At 59.4% G+C, this 20,424-nt stretch overlaps 4 protein-coding genes across 4 annotated transcripts; all 4 read left to right on the top strand.

Annotated features, from left to right (window-relative positions):
- Window positions 1-859: 859 nt before the first annotated feature.
- LINJ_34_1860 (putative cardiolipin synthetase) lies at window positions 860-3,118 on the top strand (the record flags this gene model as incomplete). Its single annotated transcript, XM_001468760.1, has 1 exon — window positions 860-3,118. One exon carries the CDS (start codon window positions 860-862, stop codon window positions 3,116-3,118), a length of 2,259 nt encoding a protein of 752 aa, XP_001468797.1.
- A 3,006-nt stretch (window positions 3,119-6,124) lies between these two features.
- On the top strand, window positions 6,125-9,166 carry LINJ_34_1850 (conserved hypothetical protein; the record flags this gene model as incomplete). Its single annotated transcript, XM_001468518.1, has 1 exon — window positions 6,125-9,166. One exon carries the CDS (start codon window positions 6,125-6,127, stop codon window positions 9,164-9,166), a length of 3,042 nt encoding a protein of 1,013 aa, XP_001468555.1.
- Window positions 9,167-11,620: 2,454 nt separating this feature from the next.
- LINJ_34_1840 (putative protein kinase) lies at window positions 11,621-12,778 on the top strand (the record flags this gene model as incomplete). The annotated part of the gene is made up of 1 exon (XM_001468517.1): window positions 11,621-12,778. The coding sequence occupies one exon, from the start codon at window positions 11,621-11,623 to the stop codon at window positions 12,776-12,778; it is 1,158 nt and encodes a 385-aa protein (XP_001468554.1).
- Window positions 12,779-13,757: 979 nt separating this feature from the next.
- LINJ_34_1830 (conserved hypothetical protein) lies at window positions 13,758-19,634 on the top strand (the record flags this gene model as incomplete). Its single annotated transcript, XM_001468516.2, has 1 exon — window positions 13,758-19,634. The coding sequence occupies one exon, from the start codon at window positions 13,758-13,760 to the stop codon at window positions 19,632-19,634; it is 5,877 nt and encodes a 1,958-aa protein (XP_001468553.2).
- Between the last annotated feature and the right edge of the window lie 790 nt (window positions 19,635-20,424).

Raw genomic sequence — 20,424 nt, 5'->3', positions numbered from 1 at the left:
TGTCCGTCTATCCCTCCGTCAGACTTCTTCTTTACGCCCTCTCCATCTATGTGGAACGACGCTGTTGGGAGCTGCGTCTTCCCTTCGCCGTAAGCGTCCTTAAACAAAGGAAACCGCTCACTGTACTGCGGCGAGGCGCTCCGCGCACACGTGATCACGAAAACCGAAAAAGTCACGATTACAGCGCTGCACGCACGCCACCATCGACTGAGAAGCTGAGTGCTGCTTTCCTTTGGAGAGGGAAGAACGGTAAGGAAGGTAAGCGCATGCGTGTCGTCCGAGATTCGGTGACGTCTCTCTCAACATCAAGAGTGTCGTTCGCAGGCAACAGGAGCACGAGCGGGCTCTTCTCCGCGTGCCTCCTGAACTGCCGACATCTGCGGTGTCTGTGTTTCTCATTCTTTTCGAGCGGCAGCGGGGTGCTGTCGTGGCGCTCATTGAGGTCACTTATTTTTTCTGTCGTTTTTGTGTATCCTGTTCCTGGCGTGTTTTTTTTTTGCTTGTCAACGCCGAGGCAGCATAGGCAGAGAAGTCGTAGTGCTTGAGCATCGCTATTTAGGTAAAGGTGAGGGTCTCCTGTTGCTCGGATCGCTAGGTGTGCCGCTTCGGTGCGGTTTGAATGCATGGAATGAACGGCAAGCGGAACTTTCGCGCGTTGATTCAAAACGTGGGGGTTCACAAGGTGAAGAATTCACCAAAGCGACGCATTCAAAACGTGGCGCAAGATGTGTGGCGCTCCCGTGGCAAGGGCGGCGCAGTGACGGCGCCTAAATTAGATGCGGCGGGCACCAGCCCCAGGCTCAGGAGGTCCGACTCGGCGGAGACGTCTATTCTCTCGCTCGGCTGGCGGCCCTCTTTCATGGCCGTTGGCGCACCGTCACCTCTCTGCAAAGGACTCTCCCTTTTCGAGCGCCTCCAGCAGCGTCGTGTGCAGCTGTACACCTCGGCGAATATAAAGAATAAGGTGCGCCAAGCCTTTTTGTCGGCGGTCGCCACCTACGAGCAGCTCTTGGCGGCTGCGACGAAGGCGCTCGAGCCGTCGTCACAGTTCCTAGCCCTCTCGGCAGCGACGGCATTGCCCCCTTCCCAGCCCTCGCCTGCGGCATCTGGCAGCGCCGATGCTTGTGGCACGGCGGCCTTCTACCTGGACAAGATGCAGCACACCTTTGAGGAGGCAAAGCGGTACTACAACAGCACTCCCTTTGATCAGCGCTGGGATGACATCCTCAGCTCCCTCGCGGTGCTTGGTCGCATATCGCACGGTAATGTCGTCGTCCCCTTTCACGACAGCGCAAAGGCATTCGAGAGCATGTGGGCTGCTGTCAAGGAAGCGAAAGAGCGGGTGCACTGGCAGACCTACATTTGCAAGGACGACTTCATTGGTCAAGGAACGGTACGCCGGCTCGTGGAGGCTCGCCGGCGCGGCTGCGACACGGAGCTCCTGTACGACTGCGGTGGCAACATCTCGGGGCGGGCGCGGCTGACAGAGGAGCTGAAGCAGTGCGGCGCCAAGGTGATTCCGTACCGTCCCTTCTTCCGCAGTGTCGCCACGTACTTCATCAAAGGGCTAGACTGGAAGCGTAGTCCCGGTCTCCGCAATCATCGCAAAATTTTGCTGGTGGACGCGCGTCAGGGCTTCTGCGGCGGACTAAACGTCGGCAATGAGTACTGCGGCAAGGCAGCAGGCGGCACCGGCAAGTTCCGCGACACGCACTGCGGCGTCATCGGCCCAGCTGCGGCACACCTTGCAGAAGTATACAGAGACACAAAGCAGCCGCACCCTTGGAAGTACGGCTGGCGGCGCTGGAGGCAGATCGCCTCCCAGCAAATCACGCGTCGCGTGAAGCAAGGGCGGATGCGCATGGAGCGCAACGAGCTGTACCGTGCCTTTCAGGAGGAGCGTGGCCGAAGCGGTCGCCGCTTGCAGGACGTGCCGTCGGCCTCGATGAAGGCCATGCGCGGGCGATGGAACAAACAGAAGAATCAGCTGCTGACGCTGATGCAGTGGAGCCGCTCAGGGCTTTCGAGCGACAGCGTTCTTGACCGAGAGGCGGTGCGTCACACACAAGGGCAAGAAAGCTTGCGCGCAGGCGGCAAGCAGGTAACTTTGAGAGAAGAGGCAGCGGCCAGCTGTGCTACTTCGGCTGAATCGGGCCCCAAAGTCACCAACCACGTACCGGGGTCCTTTGTCGTCAAGGACGCCAACGACGGCACAACCACATCTGCCTCTCCGCCACCGTCCGAGTTATCAACTTCGGCCGCTGGCAAGCATGCAAAGGCCCCGTTGGCGTCGCCCGCTGAAGTGCCAAGCAGCGGCGGCAAGCTGAACAGTGCTCGCAATTCCGCCATGCGCCGCAAACTGCTGGCCGCACGACGCGAGGCACTCTCAAGGGTGACCGACCTGCCGCACAAACGCGCCTACACGGATATGCTGCGGCGGATACCAATTCTCGACACGGAGCCGGTCCCCGAGGCGCAGATGTATCTCCGGCACCGTGAGTCGATGACACAAGTGCTCTCCTGCAACCCCCGCTACCGTGACTACTCCATTCAGTATGCCTTTTGGCAGGTAACGCGCAAGTGTCACCGCCGCATCTGGATCACGACGCCCTACTACCTCCCAACACGAAAGTTGTTCAGCGCCCTTGTTCAGGCCGCGCGTCGTGGCGTCGATGTGCGCCTGCTTGCCGGCAGCAATCAGACAACGGACCCATGGTTCATGTGGCACGCGTCGAACTACATTACTGAGCGACTCCTCAGGGCTGGGGTGAAGATCTACGAGTTTCAAGGCCAGCAAATCATGCATGCCAAGACGGTGGTTGTGGATAGCGTGTGGAGCTCGATCGGAAGCTACAACTGGGACCTCATGAGCAACCGAAATCTAGAGGTGTGTCTGTGCCACCTCGACCTTGAAGTAGCCCACTCGATGGAGACGCAATTCTTACGGGACCTCGCACAGAGTGTGGAGGTGCGCCTGGAAGACCACAAGCAACGGTCGCTGTGGCTCCGCTTTACGTCGTGGCTCTTCTACAACTTTGTCTTTCTGCTCGACCGCATCACATTCCGATCCTTCGCCAACGAGGACATCGTGGACGCACCTGGGTCGCCATGCGACTGACGCAGCCGCGATAGATTCTGTCACCGTCCTCCTGCGGCTCGATGCTCCGACATTGTCCCCGCTCCTTTACAATACTTTGGTGATGCCGGCCCCACCGCACCGTGGGATCCCAGCCTCCAGTGTCCCGATCATGGACGGCAGGCCACGAGCCTGCCGCACCCCCCCTCCCCCGAGTACGGTGGCCCACCCTTGGCGTCCGCGGGCAGGGCAGGGCAGGGGGCGGGGCAATGTCGCCGAAGAGGCTCGCGGCACGGTCACGCCTGTGCTGACGCACCGCGAGTTGTGCCGGCGATTCAACGGGTACACGTCCCCCAACTCCTGTTTTCTGTTTTGGCAGCGAGGCGCTGATGCAGGAAGCAGCCCGTTTCCCCGCCAGCGCCGGACACAGCGCGACTGCCAGTGGGCGCAGCCAAGCACACCGTGGCTGGTCGGCCCGCCCCCGTCACGAAGCGTCGGCACAGGGGTCTGCATTGCGCAAGACGTGCAGTTCACTCCCACAGGCCCCACAGGGCACCTGGCGTACCAGCGTCTCAGCATCCCGGTGCAGCAAGAGAGAGGAGGCACCGGGCTGGCGTCCCCGCGCTCGCACACCACGACACGGGGCACAGGTGTACGCCCTCCCCCTCTTCCGAACGACAAGAGCGAGGCAGCGGCGTTGCGGCTGTGCTGCCAAGTCCATGCTAGGCGCATACACACCACGTCCGGCCGCACACCAAAGAGTCAGCCACGCAGACGCACACCTGCGAGGTGTTCCGCAAGGCTATGACAGAATGCACGACTGCGGCCAGCAACACCCACGAAGGCGGGCCTCTCTGGCGACGCTGCCCTGCGCGCCGCCCTGTGGAAGGTGGTGCGCTGGACAGTGAAGCACGCCATACAGGTGGATTGAGCATCCCTCAAAACAAGGCGCGCACCCGCCCAGCGAAGCACACCCCGCCGCACGCAACGACCTTGCACGCGGTCACCTCGACACGCACGTCTCGCACGCGCTGCACGGGCTGCCCCCGTCGGGGGCCTGTCGCTGCCCCCACCACACCCTCTGTGCCCCCACAGAACGGCAGGCTGTGAGCTCCCCGTGTGCGCACGCGCACGCGTGTCGGCGGGACCCCTCCGCCCCACGCGCACAGCAGCGGCCGACCCGTCGCGGCAACATGCGGGCAAGCCGTCCAGGCACGCACCCCCCCCGGCAACAGTGCCGTTCTCGAACACGCCCCCTCCCCTCCCCCCCCCCACTCCACAAAAGCGCGAGCGCCGCCATGCACAGCTGGCATGCCGCATCGCATGCAGAGGGGCGTGGCGCGAAGAGAGCCCACAGTGCATGTGCGCAAAACATGCCGTATCGGCTCCAGCCGACCAAATGGGGGCTCGTGAGGCGCAGATGCCGGAAGCATCACCAGAGCAGCCTGCACTACATCATCCAGTCATCCGGAGTCCACTGTGGAGGGTGGTGGCCGTCGTCGTCGTAGGGGGGAGGGGGGTCGCCACGCCGTATGTGACGGGATGCAGCGGCCTTCAGGAGACTGACGGGGAGAAGCACGGCATGCAGGCAGACGTTGCAGGGTCTCACAGGGCCCTGGGCTGAGGCTGGGCAGCATCCTACCTCGGCTCGTGCGGCATGCGCCTAGGCCACCACCGGCATGCTACCCCTGCCCCCCACCCTTTGACAGACGCCACCGCCCTCGAGTAACGCCCGTGAGGGCGGTCCCGCCTACTTTGGTGCGCGCCATGCGGCCCGGTGGGTGTGGCGCCGATGGCGCAGGCATGCCTGCGAGGGGGGAGGGACAGGCTGAGCCCGTTATAGACGCGTGGCCGGATGCAGCGGCCGGACGGCTCGTCCTAGAGGACGCGGATGTGGCCGCCGTGCCGCAGGGGGTGGGTGAGGGGCGGCTGTGTGTGTACGTATATATCGGGGTACGAGTTCGTGGTGCTCGTGAGCGGTGATTGAAAGTGGAATCGGAGATTGTAGTCACGCTTGCGAGGTGTTTGCATAATCGAGTGTGCCGGCTGCCAATCTCATTTTGTCTTTGTGTGTGTGTGTTTTGGTGCGGTGAATGCCGCCTTTGCTTTAGTGTATGTGTTTTTTCGCAGCTCTTCGGAAGTAGGGAGAGACTCACATTCGACGTTGCGTTTTCGTTGGAAAAACATGACGGTGCCGTGCTCTTCTGCACACACCTCGAATATCGTGTGTGGTATCGCGAAGCATTTCCGACTGGCTGCATTGCGCTCTTTCTGGCTCTTTTCCCTCTCGGGGAGTGGCTCATTGCTCCGCTGCCCTTCTCCCCTTCCTGTAGTGCTTGTTTCCGCTTGTCCTTCACACCGAATTTTGTGTTTTGATCGTGCTGTTGCTTGGTTCACTGGTGTTCTGGTTTCGCAAGTTCTTAGTCGAACGTTTTGGCGAGTGGCGGGTTTGTGGGAGGGTGGAACTTGTGTGCTCACAGTTGCTGCGGCGGTCATGTTGCTCGTGACAAATTGAGGCGTTTGTTTCAGTGTGTCCGCTCGTGTGTCGCTTGCATGTGGGCTTTCCGTGAAGCAGCCGCTGCAAATGCTGTTGCGGATAGCGGAAGTAAGGCAAGAGCGCCCGCCGCTGCGAGTCGTGGAAACATTACTCTGTCTTCTGTGCTGGGCTTTCTTGTTTCACTTACAAGAGGATGCCGAGCTTCCCTCTTTCTCCGCTACTCTCAACTCTCGCCGCGCCCGGAGTGAACTCGTCGTGTTTCGTATGGCGGTTCATCTGCAGGGGTGAGGAGGAAGGGTCGGATGGCCAAACAACAAAAAGAAAGGTATCTTTGGTATCGTAACGATCAGACTGGCTTCTGCGTCACTGGCGCTCGAGCTTCGACGCTCCTTCAATGCCAGTTTGTATGGTGTCCCCCACTCACTCGCCTCCTCCTTCTGCTACGCTTTCGTGTGTTCTGTTCGACTCTCTGCCGAGACTCACATGAAAAGGCGCAGGGTCGACGACATTTTCTGGTGCGCATTATCATTTACCCGTAGTGCACGCGCGAAATGCATCGGCGTCTGGGCCTCTCTGTTCTCGCCGAGCACCATCCAGAGAGAACAGCTGGACCTCGTGCCCATATCGCCGCTTTCTTTGTTTCACTTCGGTGGCAGTCGAACTGCGGAAGTGGTGCATGCAGCACCAGTCATGGCACTGCTCGTCAGTCGGCGAATGCTTCACCGCGAGAGCCGACAGAGACGGCAGCGAGTGCGGAGAGCGTGGCCACGAAGACTGTCATTCCCGATCACATGGCTGTGGACTGGAGCGGCGGCTCTTCTTACTACTTCTCCGAGGAAGAAAATGCGCGTCTTTCTCGGCTGCACACGCCGCTAGCTTCGGATCGAGAGTCTGGTGGCGCTCATGGCGCAGTTTCCATCACATGCCCGAATTCCACCAGCATGGACGGGAAGCGAAAGGACGGCGCAGCGGCGCCGGCGTCGCGGGCAGTGATTCACGGCGTCGCGCGCAGCTTCTCCATCGATCTCACCATCCCCCCTCTACGCCGCGAAGAGGTGGAGCGGTGGAAGCTCGACGGGCACATGTTTCGCAAGTGCATCAACGCGAGAAAGCCGTTCGCACATGGGTCACAAAGGATTCATCAGTTGCTTCCCTCAACAGCCATGGTGACGTACCTCGGACCCGATATGCGCAAGATCGATCAGGTGCATCGCCAGAAAGGCTACTTTACCCCCTCTGAGGTGGCTGAGGTGTTCATTCCCCTGGTCCCGACTTTTCCGGTGGAGAGTCGACATGTCATGGCGACGGTGCCACCGGAGATCTTGAGGCAGATTGAAAAGGTGGCAGGCTCGACCTCCACACTGGCGCAGGTGGTGTTTGAGCACTACCCGATGCTCTTTCACTATACGCCAAATCGCTACCGACCTGCGGTCGTGCAGCTGAACTCGGAGTTCTGGTTTGTGCGCCAGCATCCAGGGTATGGAAAGGCAGATCGCGCCTTGTCGCAGTTCAGGTCCCACGCATTGATGGACTTTGATGCGCCCGACACTGCCGATGACGCGTCCGGCGTGGAGCCGCTGTATGCGGCCTCGGAAAAGGCTGCCGCCGAGGTGGTTCCCTCGCTGCGTCGGCGAGCGAATAGTACTTCGCAGCGGAAGCCGTGGAGTGTCGAAATGCTTGCCGTTCTTGTCCGCAACCTTCCGCGTGTGCCTACGCCAGAGTGCTCGTCACAAGATATGACGAGCAGAAAAGTGCTTTCACCGAGCGACGGCAAACCGCTCGTGAGGGAGCGCTACCGACCGCTGAACCTCGTCCAATGGATCAACGGCTTTCCTCCTGACGACCTCGCGTTTGTGAAGAAAAAACGCGAAGCTTCTGTGGTGCAGCTCATTACGCAGTACGTACATGTTTTTCAGCTGATGAGTCTGAAGAAGGGCGACCACAACCTCTTTGTTGAAGGGCACGTGCTTCTTTCAGGGGGAGCCGGCAGCAAATGGAAAGCGGATGTGGTAGACCCTCCGGCCTCCGCTGCATCCGCCATGGCAGATATCAATAACGGTGACGAGGCTTCTCTGGCGCGTGAAGCGGGCCAGGAGGAGGCTGCGATGGCCAGTTGGTGGTCTGTCGACAGTGCTGACGCTCCCAAGGACTCTGGCAACGCTGCGCATGCTACCAAGGCGACTGCGTTGGGCAACGCCAAGTCCACCCTCGACGACCGAGAAAGGGTGTTCAAGCAAGCGGTGACGGAGGAGCTGATTGGATTGGATAGCCTTGTTGAGGATCGTAGAAGCGTTGGCACCGAGCTGGACTCCGAGCGCGATGCCATGGTCTTTGGTGAAGACGCTGATGAGGCGGGGCCCATCGAGCAAGGTGAGGACGACGACGGGGAGGTGGATCAGCACAGAGGCAACTCGGATGATATCTACCGGGGTGGCAGGGGGAACCACGACCCGGACTCACCGTCTTTGCCGCACGAGAGGTACTCGCAATCACAGCGAGCACCTGCGAGAGGTGCATCCATGGATGCTGTAACCGCATTTGGATTGCCCCTGGAAGAAATCTACATTCGGCGCCTTCCACCAGATGTGGCGCCTCGCAGTCTCAGTGACTTGGACGAAACCACGTCGCCCGATCCAGATCTGCTCTCGATCGCTGCAAGCTTCCTCGCCTCGCCGCCTTCGCTGCAGTCGCCCACTGCTGACTGCTTTTTCCGTCGTTGCCGGCGGAAACGATGGCGGGTGGTGAACGCGGTAGATGAGGTATGGCGTTGGGTTGCAGTGGAGCGTTTGTATGCGGGCTTCACAGTGGAGCAGCGAAGCCACCTCCGTGAGCGTTACCGAGGACTGGTTGGTTTCCTGCGCTACCACGGCAAAGTGTTTGAGCTTAGCGGGGATCTTATGTACGTCATCGCACATGACCCGAGGGGCACCGTGGCACCTATTCCACCCATGGAACGCGCGTTCCGCTATGCTCATCGTGTGGTTCTGCCAGAGGACTTCGATGACAATCCAGACCGATCGGCCTCCCTCCTCGGCGAGGCCGAGCGCAAGAAGTTCGTGCGCGTCCTCGGGGAAGGTGCGATCCCGAGTTTCCGGCGTCACCTGCTGCTTCTGGACCCTGATAATCCGCTCATGCAGCACGAGGTACTCTATGACGAGATTGCCAACCTGCTGCCGGACCATCCTGTGCCCTATATAGAGATGATGGCGAAGCTACCGCCGGTGATGCGTGCAGCCCTTCCGCAGGTACTCAACTTGGCTGCCAGCAAGCGCATCGATGTGTACGTTGAGAAGGGCAGAACAATGATTCGCAAAAAGACGGCGGCCCAGCCAGGCGCAGCACCGGCGGCGTCGCGGCCACAGACGAGTGTGGAGGAGGCCATTGCTGAACTACTTCAACTGCCCATTGGCGAAGACGGCATTTCGATCAAGGCGCTTGTCGGGATGCACTTATCCGTGCCTGCAGCCAATACCTTGTCGGACCACTTCGGCTCCGTCGGACGCGCAGTGCGCATGCTGCCGCAGTATTTCGAAGTCTGGGAAGATGACAGCGTTGCGCGCAAGAGGATAGTGATGGTGCGCCTGCGCCATTGATCTCTGCTCCACCCGCGCCTTTCTCCTCTTTCCCTTTTCGCACGCGTTATGCAAGGAAGAGCTCGAGCACATGTGCGCCTTTCTTCACAGCACCGCCTGTCTGCGTCTGTTCGCGCATGCTTGCGCGACTCTCCGTCTCTGCCCTTCCCCCTCCCCCGCTTCTCTCTCTCTCTCGACGACTCAATCTATTTGTTGTGGTGTTGGTCGTTTCTGGCTGTCGCCGAGGTTTGTCTGCTGCGGCGGAGTGTGTGTGTGTGCTCTTTACTGTTTTTTTTTGCGGGCCGTTTCGCCTCACCCAGCTTCCTCGTGCGGGTGGTCTTCACAGCGCTGGGCAGCGAGCACGCTGAAGACAGCTGAAGCAACGGAAAAAAATATGCGTGTTTGTGTGTGTAGAGAGAGGATGAGCGGAGGGACGAAACGAAAGTTGGAGGTGCACGGCGCTTTCGGTTGGCTCGATTCGGGCTCGGTTCTCCCTTGTTGAGTTCTCTGCGTGAGTTGCCCTCGTTTCTTTGTTTCTCTTCCGGATTCCTTTCGGGTTTTCTCGCGCCGCGGTGGATTGGGCCCCACAGATACGGACAAAAAAAAATAGGCGCAGGGGTAAAGGAGGAGGACAAATAGGATTCGCCCTAGCCCTGCTAGGCTGGACATCCTCTCTCGGGGAGGCAGAAGATGCAATGGAAGGAGAGGACGGGCGCCCACAAGATGCGCGACCTACCCGCTATCGCCTACTTGTGCGAAAGTTAGGGCGGAGGGAGAGTTGCGAGCAAAGGCATGTCGAAACGGCGTTCGCGAAAGGCGGTGAAAGGTGAGAAGCAAGAGATTGGTGCCATATCTTCTTGGTGCCTGTGCTTCTCTCAGCTGTTCCGAGCCACGTCGGACCCTCGATGTCATGTGGTGATGCAGCACACACAACTCCTCCTACGCTTGCAGGTTCGAGTGTGTTGCGGTGAGGCGAGGCAGAGGAGGGACAGGAATGTCGAGGGACTCGACATGTTTTTGTGCGAGTTATCGCTGCACCTGCCCAGCCGACCGCGCATTCTTCTTTGGCTTTTCCACAAACACACTCCCTATCTGTATCTGTGTTTTGCACTTTGGCCTTGATGCCGCGTACTCGCGTTTCCGTTGCTGCTGTCGCCACTGCGTTCCGCTTCCCTCGAGGTGGGGTGGGTGTCTGCTCCTATACGCTGACCTGAAGATGTGCGTACAAGTCCATGCCCATGGGTGCTGTCGCTGCACGCAAAATGGCTGTACGACTGCGCATTTATTTCCGTAGCTTTACCCTGTGTAGCCTCACCTCCTCTCACCCAGCTGCGCTCTCGCACCTGTGTGTTTTGAGTTTCTGTCATCGTCCCCCCCCTGCCCCGCTTTTTCTCTATTCAGCGTCTTTATCCAAAGACGTTGTGTGGGAGACCACTGTACTCCCCCCGCTACCACCACCTCCACCACAGCCAAAGAAGTTATACACCGTCTCTGGCGACCACCGACGAAGAAAGCGCACCACGCACACGGACTCAAATTTAGACACGAAGGAGGACTCTATTGGTTAACTGCCTTGAACTTTAGCTGTTTTTTAGATACGTTTTCCATATACGAGCTCGTATTGGCGACTGCGTCCGTTGCAGGTTGTTGACGAAGCCGACAAGGATTCTCGCCTTACAGCTCGGACATCCGATCATCTTCCCGCTGCCTCTCTCCCTTTCCTGCCACCGCGCGCACATACTACACATACGCAAGCAACAAAACGACAAGCAAACAAACAAGCGAAAAAGAAACGGCAACAGCACCAAAGAGACCATTTAAAAAGGAAAGGAGAAACACACACGCAGACACACAAACATATATATATATATATACTACTTGAAAAGAAAAACGCCAACAATACCAGCGGCAAAAAAAGAATACCACTCAAGGCTTAACGTATTCCCTACCTACCCACCACCAACCTCTCCTCCTTTCCCTGCTTCTTACAAAGGCCTCTTGTCGTTTTCATCGCAAGTGGACGAACCCGCACGAGAGTGGGTTCGCCGTATTGCCCGCATCTCCTCTCGCGCAGTGTGCGCCGGCATTTTGTGTCATTACTGGGTGAACAGTAAAAGGAAAAAAGGAAAACGAAGCTCTCCCACTGTGTCTTCTGCCGGGTGTGCTTCTCTGCGTCTTTAGCCTGCTCGTTGCCTCGAGTTTGCGTGAAGCTGTATCTCTCCTTCATCGCTCTGTTGTTCATTCCTTCGCTGTATTTGTCTGCTCCTTCGGCTTCTACTCTTTCTCTCTTAGCGTGTTTGCTTGCCCGTCGCTCAGTCTGTGCGTGTCACTGTTTGTCTTCTCTTCGCGATCGCCGGTGCCGTTCACCCTCTACGGGATTCCTACCGCAGACTGCACGTTAGCCTCTGTGGGGTGCCCTCCCGTTTTTTTTTGCTTGTTTGTTTTGGTGTTATCGACTGTCGTTCGTTGTCCGCTATGCCGCCGAAACTGAAGCCCCTGCCCGCAAAGAAGTCCACGCTGCCTCCGGAGCTGCCGGAGGAGAGCGATGAGCTCACTGTGGGAAACATCCGCGTAGGCCCTCGTGGTGTTGAGTTTACCGGAGAAGGGGATCTGCAGGTGCGTCGACCAGATCTCAACTTCGAAAATCTGAAGCGCGTTCGCCAACTCGGCCAGGGCACGCAGGGCAACGTCTCCATGTATGTGACGGCGGACAAGTCTGTCTTTGCAGTGAAGAAGATCACGATTCCCGTCACGCTCGACACCCGCACTCGTCAGACTGTCGCCGCAGAACTGCGCAACATCTTCTCCGCGCAGTCGAACGAGTACACGGTGAACCTGTACAACGCCTTCTACCGTAACCGGGCACTTCGACTAGTAATGGAGTACATGGACTGGGGGAACATAGACGAGCTCATCGCGGAGAAGGTGAAGATTCCACCAACGGTGTGCGGCTACATCGCATCGCAGATGCTGCACGCCCTCGCCGTACTACACACGAAATCGAACATCGTGACGGAGCCAAATCAGCACAAGTCCCTGCGCCAGATCCATCGCGACATCAAGCCAGCAAACGTGCTTCTCTCCACCACCGGCTGCGTCAAGTTGGCTGACTTCGGCATCGCGACAAGTGCCGAGACGATCGGCGTCAACTCATTTGTCGGTACAGCGACGTACATGAGCCCGGAGCGAATTCAAGGGCGGCGCTACAGCACGCCGAGCGACATCTGGAGCGTAGGTGTGGTGGTGGCGCAGATGTTGCTCGGCCACTACCCGTTTTCTTCAGTGAGCAAGGGGTTCATGGCGCTGCTGCGCGAGATCAACAGCGTGGAAAAGTATCCACTTATGGATGAGACCGGGTGTAGTCAGGAGACGCAGGACTTCATCGATTCGTGTCTTCGACAAGACCCAGATGACCGGAGCAGCGCCTTTGAGCTGCTGGAGTCTCCATGGATTAAGTACTGCGAAGAGCACGGCAAGGCCGAGATGGTGGCTCTGCTCGCCTCGCTGGGCGATCGAAACCGGCAATACCGCGAGGACGACGCCTTGCAGGCTGCATCCAGGGAGACTTCCAGCCTTTCTCTCCCACGTGACACCTCCGAAACGTGCAAAGCCGACAACCCTCTCGGCATGTGAGTGCTCGAGGCCGTCTTGATGCGCTTTCCCGCATACCTCGTTCTCTCTTTGCTGTATCTTCGTCTGCTCATCACCTGTGGCGCAATACTCCGAAGCTGAATGCAGGGGCACAGATGGAGCATGCGACATACACATCAAGGCCACCTTTTGGAATCTTCGCCTCAAAAAAGGGAGAGAGCGAAATGTTCACTGTGAACCCCTGCAACACCAGGCCGTCGTAGGTGTTGGCGCGTAATATACGCTTCGCGCTTCGCTCTATACTGCTTCCGCTGGCATATATATATATATGTGTGCGTATTAGATGGCGTTTTTCGAAGGCACAGTAAGCAAGTGTCGGCGACTACGGCGAGTGGCGAGTTGCAGTTGCAATCGCGGTTGCTCTTGGGTTTATGGTGTGTGCAAGTAGCGAGCCATGTCACTCGTAGCCGTTATTCTGTGCATGCCCGTGGGTGGGACGTCGTGTGCTGGCACCTGCCTACTGTTTGTTTCGCTTTCGCTCGCTGCTGGATGCTCTTGTATTGCTACCGTGTTGTGTGCTAATGTGCGTGTGTGTGTGTGTGTGTGCCTGGGCGGGTCATAGCACTCCCCATCCGACTCTCTGCTGCGGCGCTTTAGGCGTTGAAGAGCACCGGGCGCAGCTCACCAGTTCAGACCGGCGCGATGTACGCTGTTCATCGGCCGACCGGATCCCTGTCTCATGCAAGCGTTGGCACGCAGCGCAGATGCACACTTGTGCGCTTATACATTTGTGCCTCTGCTGCAACTTGAATCTGTTTCCTCGCCGTCGTCGCGCTACTTACTCTTCGTTTCACGCGCCTCGTTGTCTCCTTCTGCCTCCCTCCTCGTCTCCAGCTTGAGTCTCCACTGCCCCTATCACTACCACGCCCCCACATGCACAAGGGACGAGGCACTGCGGTGAACTACCAAGAAGGCAACTTTACACGGCCAGCACATATATGTATATGTTTTTTTGTGGTCAATGTACACTAGCGGGCCTTTTCAAAAGAAATTGCGGCCGAGTGCGCCGGCTGCCACCACAGCGCGAACAAGCTCCTCCGCCAAGAATGTGTCGACCCTTCCCCTCCTCAGTGGAGCCGGCGACACCTCGACAACTTCGCCGCCGCCGCCTCAGACTGCCTCCTTGAAGAGCTTGCGGCAATGCGAAAGCTCGTCGTCGCTCTCGCCCATACGAACACACGCAGCGTTGATGCCCCTGTCACCGGAAGAGGTTGCACGGGCTCGTCATGTCGTCATGGACCCGCTAGCTGCGCTGCGACGCTGCCTCCAGTACGTGTGTAGCCACCCCGAAGTCTATGGCGATGACGTGCGCGGTCTCCTCGACCGCGAGGTGATGCATGTCGTGCGCCTCAAAGCTTCGGAGGTGTCGCTCACGAACGGAGAACGACCGCTTCTCGTCGACCCACTGGAAAGTACCGGTGTCCGTCAAGCTGCTCGCGCTCTCACCGGAGTGCCAGCCCTGCCTACGATCCCTGCTCAAGCGACCGTGAGCAACGGCGCTGTGCCGGGCAGTGTTTCCGCTGGCGACTTGTTTGGCTACGGCAGCGTCTCTTTCCTGCCTGCCTCCTCCGTCGGCTTTAGCGCACTGCTACAGGACTCGCGAGCTGAGTGGCCACGGGCAGATCAGGCCGGTAGCTGTCGCTACTCGGACGGTAGAAAGACGTTTTTCGGCGGCTTTCCATCCATGTCATCGTCTCCTGCGGTTCCGCATCTCTCGCAGGATGAGAGCATTCAGTGGAATGAAACCCTGCCACCATCCTGTACGCCAGCAAATCGGCGCGGTATCCGCAATATTGCGCTGGAATCGGTAAGGAATGATGAAGCCGTGAAGAGCAGCGCCTTTTCTGAGGACATCGCCATGGACGGTGGCGCAACCTCCTCGGACGAGACTCGTCAAGCATCGCCGCCCCTGCCGCATGGCGGCGCGTGTGAGGTGCACGGCAGATTCAACCCACAGGACCAAATTGCTGCCCTTGACCTCCACGAGGGCACGCGAAATAGCCTGTCCGCAGCGCCTCCCAGCGCCGTCTGCGCGGCAGACGGCACGGTGTTGTTGGTAGACCAGCAGGGGTACGAGGTGACGTACCTGCGCGCGCAGCTGCAGCAGCTGGAAGCCGCGTTCAACTCCAAGTGTGTGCGGCTGCACGAGCTGGAGGTGGAAAACCGGCAATTAGCCGAGAAGATGAAGACATCGGAGGAGGCAACGGCTCGGTGGGCAGCGCAGCACCACGCCATGAAAGGACAAGTGGAGGTGATGCGGCGAGAACTTGATGGCTGGAAAGACCGGGCCAACGACGCTGTGACAGCGGCGACAAGGAAGAACAAGCAGCAGAACCAGCGTGCAAAGCAGATCGTTTATAGCCAGCTTAGCGACGCGAAGCAGGAGATCGTGCGGCTGGGTCAGCTGTGGCGCGAGACTGAGCGAGCCCTGCAGGAGACCCGCCGCGCCTTCGAGAACACAGAAAAGGAGGCCGTCGCTGCGCACAACCACCTCACCGACGTGTTTCATTACCTAGAGCGACTGGAGCGGCGAATCGCGCGTCGTGACGTTTACGTGTCCCTGTGCGAGCGGCGACAGCGGTCGCTGGAGGAGAAGTACGAGAAGCTGCGGTGGGGCTACGAAGAGCTTAGCACGCTAGACGGGCGTTACTCGTATGTGGACTACATGCTCACCACAAGGCCGTTGTGGTCCGTGTACATGTTTGTGCGTCTTGCGCGGCACCAGGGAGACTACGTGGCACTCGAGAATCCGATGGAGGTGCAACAGCGTCTGCTCCTTATGGTGGGGCAGGCAGAGAAGGGTCGAGAGGTATCCCCAGAGGCCGCCGCCGCCACTCTGGCGGCCATGGAGCCGTTGTACGGGTTGATCTTCAGCCGGTCACCGCAGGGCGGCCGTCTCGTTGCACAGGAGTACGACTTCCGCCTCGTCTTCCGCACCATGGTCGACGAAACGACAGCCGATCTGAGTCGCCGCGGCCGATCGAAGCAGCTGCGCACCACCCTGCAAGGGTCGGTGGCGTGCCGTGTCATCCGATGGCACGAGCGCTACAGCATCGACTACCTCAGAGGCCAGGACGACGACCCGGAGAGTGCGGAACTGCACCGCAAGTGTGTGCCGCTCCTGACTCTTGCCTCTGTGCTGCTGCCGCTACGCTCGCGCACCGGGGCGATCCTGATGCAATCGCCGCCCGTGGAGGCAGCAGCTCCCTCAGCGGAAGTGACGGACTCCACGGCGGCAGAGCCGGCGTCCACAGCGGAGGAGGAGCGTGTGCACACTCTCCTCTCCACGACCTCAAACAAGCGCCACTACAACGAGGGTACCATTCGCTTTGTGCTCCGCTGCTTCTGGAAAGAGCGACTGTCAGCCTTTTCGCAGCAGATGAACGCGCGTGTGAACGCTGTCAACGCGAAGCGGACAAGCAAGCGGGAACTTGAGGGCACCGAGCAAAATGGAAAGACCGAGAACAGGCTCTCGCCAACCGGTGAATGCTTGCCCGCCGTGTACGAGAATAGCGACCGCGCCGATGAGAGCGACGATGACGAAGACGACGTCGGCGTGAATCAAACATTCCTGGCGGCTCTCGTCGACTTCTCGACGCGCTTCGCCTCGCAGCAAGCGGGCTCGGGGATCGCGGCGCACACGAAGCCTGGGGTGCCACCTAGCAAGGCAACCCTTTTAAATGTGCGTGGCGTGCTCACCCGCGGGGCATCCGACGCGAAACTTGGCGGCAGGGTCGCGGCCAACATCCCCTCTCCCGGCGCAAAGGCAGCACTAGACTCGGTGTGGGACAGTGGACGCATCTTCTTCGCTGTGGTGCTACAGCCGGGCAGATCCGCGGCGACCAAGCAGGACGCCGCCTCGCCGACGAGTGAAACGCCGACCCCAGAGGAGGTGAGCATTCTTGCTGAAGAGGCGCGCGAGATGCTGGCGGCGCTCTACTACTACACGCTGGAGTACAAAGACTTGGACCCGGACTTCCGCCTCTTTTACCTCGTCGCGCATCAGATGGTTCCGGAGATGGTGGCGGTGAACTTCTTTGCAGGTCTCGAGGCCTTTCAGCTTGAGAGCGTGGCGCTGTTGGAGTGGCGGCTGCAGTGCCTTTCGGCTGGCATGCACAGCGGTGCGACTTGCACAGCCGCCGGGCAGCCGTCCAGCTCACCCGCCACGCCGAAGAAGGTGGAGGACCCGCTGATGGCGCTCACCCGTGTCGTTGACGTGATTGACGATGCTTTGCTGGACGGCGAGGAAGAAGATATTGAGACGGACAGCGACGGTGATGGCTACGGGAGCATCTTGCCCTTTCACGCACGTGCGGAGACACAGGTGCACCCCTCCACAGCCTCGTCCGCGACGACGGGGCAGCGACAGGAGGGGAGGATGGAGGACTCCTGCACGGCAGAGACGCACTCTTCCGCGCTGCCAGTGTCGCAGCGCACCCGCGAGTTGCGGCTTCTGCACAACATCCGCGCCTACCTGCTCGAGCGGCGGGGGTTTATGCAAGGCGAACAGGGCGCGGAGCGTGGCGACGGCGATGCGGGAGTGGGTGACAATGCGGAGAACCCCACAGGGGCTCGTCTCGCCGCCTTCTCGTTTGGTGAGGCGCCGCCGGAGTGGACGGCGCTGGAAGAGCGGGTGCTGAACATTCTCGGTCCGCACACACAGCTGCTGGATACGTTCCGCCACCAGTACCGGAAGCAGAAGGGCGAAGATGTTGCGCAAGCCAAGGGGAAGCCGATGAAGCCTGGAAAGGAGCTCGACCACCTCCGCAGGCGCCGATCAGAGCGCAAGAGTCGTCACGAGACAGCCAAGTATCTGAGCGCGACGCGAGGCTTTCTGGCGGAAGAGGATGTTCTCGCGTTGGTGCAGCGCCACTGCCTTGCCACGTACGCCGTCTCGTGCTGCGGTACGCCCCGTTTTTCCCTTCTTCGCTCCTTATTCGGTCGTAGCAGCGACCGGGGCCGCGACTCCTCCTCCGTACTCGACCCGTACGCGATTGTTGGGCATCTGCCTCTCACCGGACTTCACTTGCAACGGCTGCGCTTCGCGCTGTCGCTGGATCAGCCCTCTCATCTAATCCGGCCTTCTGCCCTCTTCAGTGTGGACCCGGTAACCAAGTCGAACAGCCACTTCTATGATGCCTACCTCACCATTGTGCTCGACGTGTTTGAACAGCAGCAATCCTTCCTCATGCATAGTGTGCTGCGCTGCTGTGCCGCACGCCATGAGTTGTATGCCGCCGAAGGCGCTGAAGATTGTGACGGGCTGATCCCGATAGCGTGTCTCAAGAAGGGCCTGACGGATGCCTTTTCGACCATCAGCGGCACATCGCAGCACGCGCTAGCCGTGCTGAACCATTTGGTGCGGTACGATGAACTGCTTCGCCTTGAGGATGAGGTGAGGTTTGAGCAATTCACCGACGCGCCACTGCTGCTGAACGTGCCGCCGCGTCACGGGAGAGGTTGCTTCACGGCTGACGGAGAAGGCAGCGTGAAGCAGGGCCCCGGCAACGCGGCGGACCAGGGAAAATGGAACCTGCGCGAGGAGGCGGACAGCTGCTCGCTGCTGAACATCGCCTTCGCTCTCCGCATGAGCTACATTGTGTGGGGCGAGGTGAGCGCCGGCACCGCCGAGGCGCTTGTCCACCGTATCGTCAAGCTCGCGGTCCCCGTGTGCTGCTCCGATGCCGTCCCAGGTGATGCAGTGTGGGCGGTGCGGGCGGCGGCAGTGAACAAGGACGCCACCGTAGTGGAGGAGTTTCCCGAGTGGGACATCTTCGACCGAATCACGCGGCAACAGTACGCCCGAGCACTGACGCGGATGCAAAAGGGTCACAACGGCGACGCTAACCCGCTGCGTCGCACTCTCTCAGCATTGCAAACGGAGCTTCTGCAACCGGCATCGATACTCAGCAGCCGGGCAAGGGTTGGTGCGAGCATGTCTCTCTCGCCGGGAGCCGTCGACGTTGACGCTCTGTACCCCGACGTCGCAAGCGTGTGGACAACAAAGAAGGTGCTTGCCGAAGCCCAGAAGCACATGGAAAGGGCTGCAGCTGCCGTTCCCGCCAAGGGCGCGGGAGGGTCTGGCAAAGGCAGAAAGAAGCGCCACTTATCGCAGCCGCGCAAGTCTCTCTCCAGCGTGCAGACAGCCGCGAACGGCAATGGCAGTGCAGGCGAGGGAGAGCAGTTGCCGGACTATGGGCTGCTGAGCCTCGTGCGTGCACTCGGCTTTGCGCCGCCATTGTCGACGAGCGTGCCTGGAGTCGGCGGCGCCGCGGCGAACAAGAAGGGTGGAGGCAGGAAGAGCGCTAAGAAAAGCGGTGCCTCAAAGAGCAGAGCCTGGCCAGAGACTACCATTCCAGCGTATCTGCAGCAAGAGTACAGCGAGAACTTGTCTGTGCAGCTGCAGGACCTCGCTGCGCGCGTCGCTGCGTTGACGCCGTCCGATTTGAACAGGTTCCCTGAGGACATGTCAGTCGATGGGGACGTCGGCGTCAACATGGAAGGAGCAACTCCATCGGCGAATAGTTTATCCGTGTCAAATCGATCCGGTGACGCGCCGACGCCGGGGAGCGGGCCGTCGCGGGTGCAGTCTGTCAGCTTTGCTCGAGGATCGCTGCAGAGCACTTCACAGAGCAAACTTCACAAGAAGGTCACCGTTGAGACGCCTCTCGATGGGAAACGAGATTCCTCGGAACCCCATGCGCTGGCGCCGACGTGGGTACCGTTGTTCCCAGGCTCTTCCTCAGCGTTGGACAACGTAGGCGCGCCTCTGTCGAGTAGCATGCCGATGGATGTGTCCAAGCTCTACGCTATTTGCGCCGCACTGAGTATGACCTAGTCGTCTCCTAGGACGATTCTGTGCCCTCCCCCTTTCCACTCCGCTTCCTCTTCCTCCTGTTGCCGTGTATCGCATAACCAAATCGCACGGGCAGCCTCCTCCTCCATGGGAAAGGATCAGGTGCAGGGGTTGTCTGTTTCATGTTGCGAATACTGCAAAGGGCAGCGGGTGGGCAGCACCGTCGTTTTGTCGTTTTTTGTTGTTGGTTTGCCTGGTTTGTTGTTCATCGGGTGCGCTGATCGTCTTTGTCGCGCTACACCTGACCGAACACAAATGAAGACAACGAGGAGAGAAAGATGGTCCGCCATGTCAAGGCGATGGCCTGATCGTCGACATGGTCGTGCAGAGTCCCAGACATCGTATTTCTCCTGCTTCTTGCTATTCCAACTCGCTGTGTTGTCGTTGTTTTCGTTCTGTTGGCCGAGCGCTTCCACGGCAGATGATGGCATCTGTGCAGCCTACACGAATGTGGTTGTACGTGAAAGACGGCCGATCCCTTTTCTTCGTTTGCGTGGTTTTTGGTGGTGCTTCAAAACCGTTGTTTCCCACATCAAAAAAAATGCTTCGATGTAGCTTACAGTGTCTTTCACGACTTGCAACGCACCCCCTACTTTTGTTTTCCTATCTTCCGCACACTCGAAGAGGGTCCGGCGAAAAGGACAAGAAGATCCCTGCTTAGCCGCATGGCCCGCTTCGGCGGCAGGGCGGTTTGTCTTGAGCCACCGGGATGTGGCCGTGGCGCCACAGAGGTGGGCATGCACGCGGATTTGTGAACTTGTGGGGGACTATG

This window comes from Leishmania infantum, chromosome 34, assembly GCF_000002875.2.
Source record: "Leishmania infantum JPCM5 genome chromosome 34".
NCBI lineage: Eukaryota > Euglenozoa > Kinetoplastea > Trypanosomatida > Trypanosomatidae > Leishmania > Leishmania infantum.
Note: the sequence above shows the minus strand (reverse complement) of the source record. Positions and strands in the feature narration are given on the sequence as shown.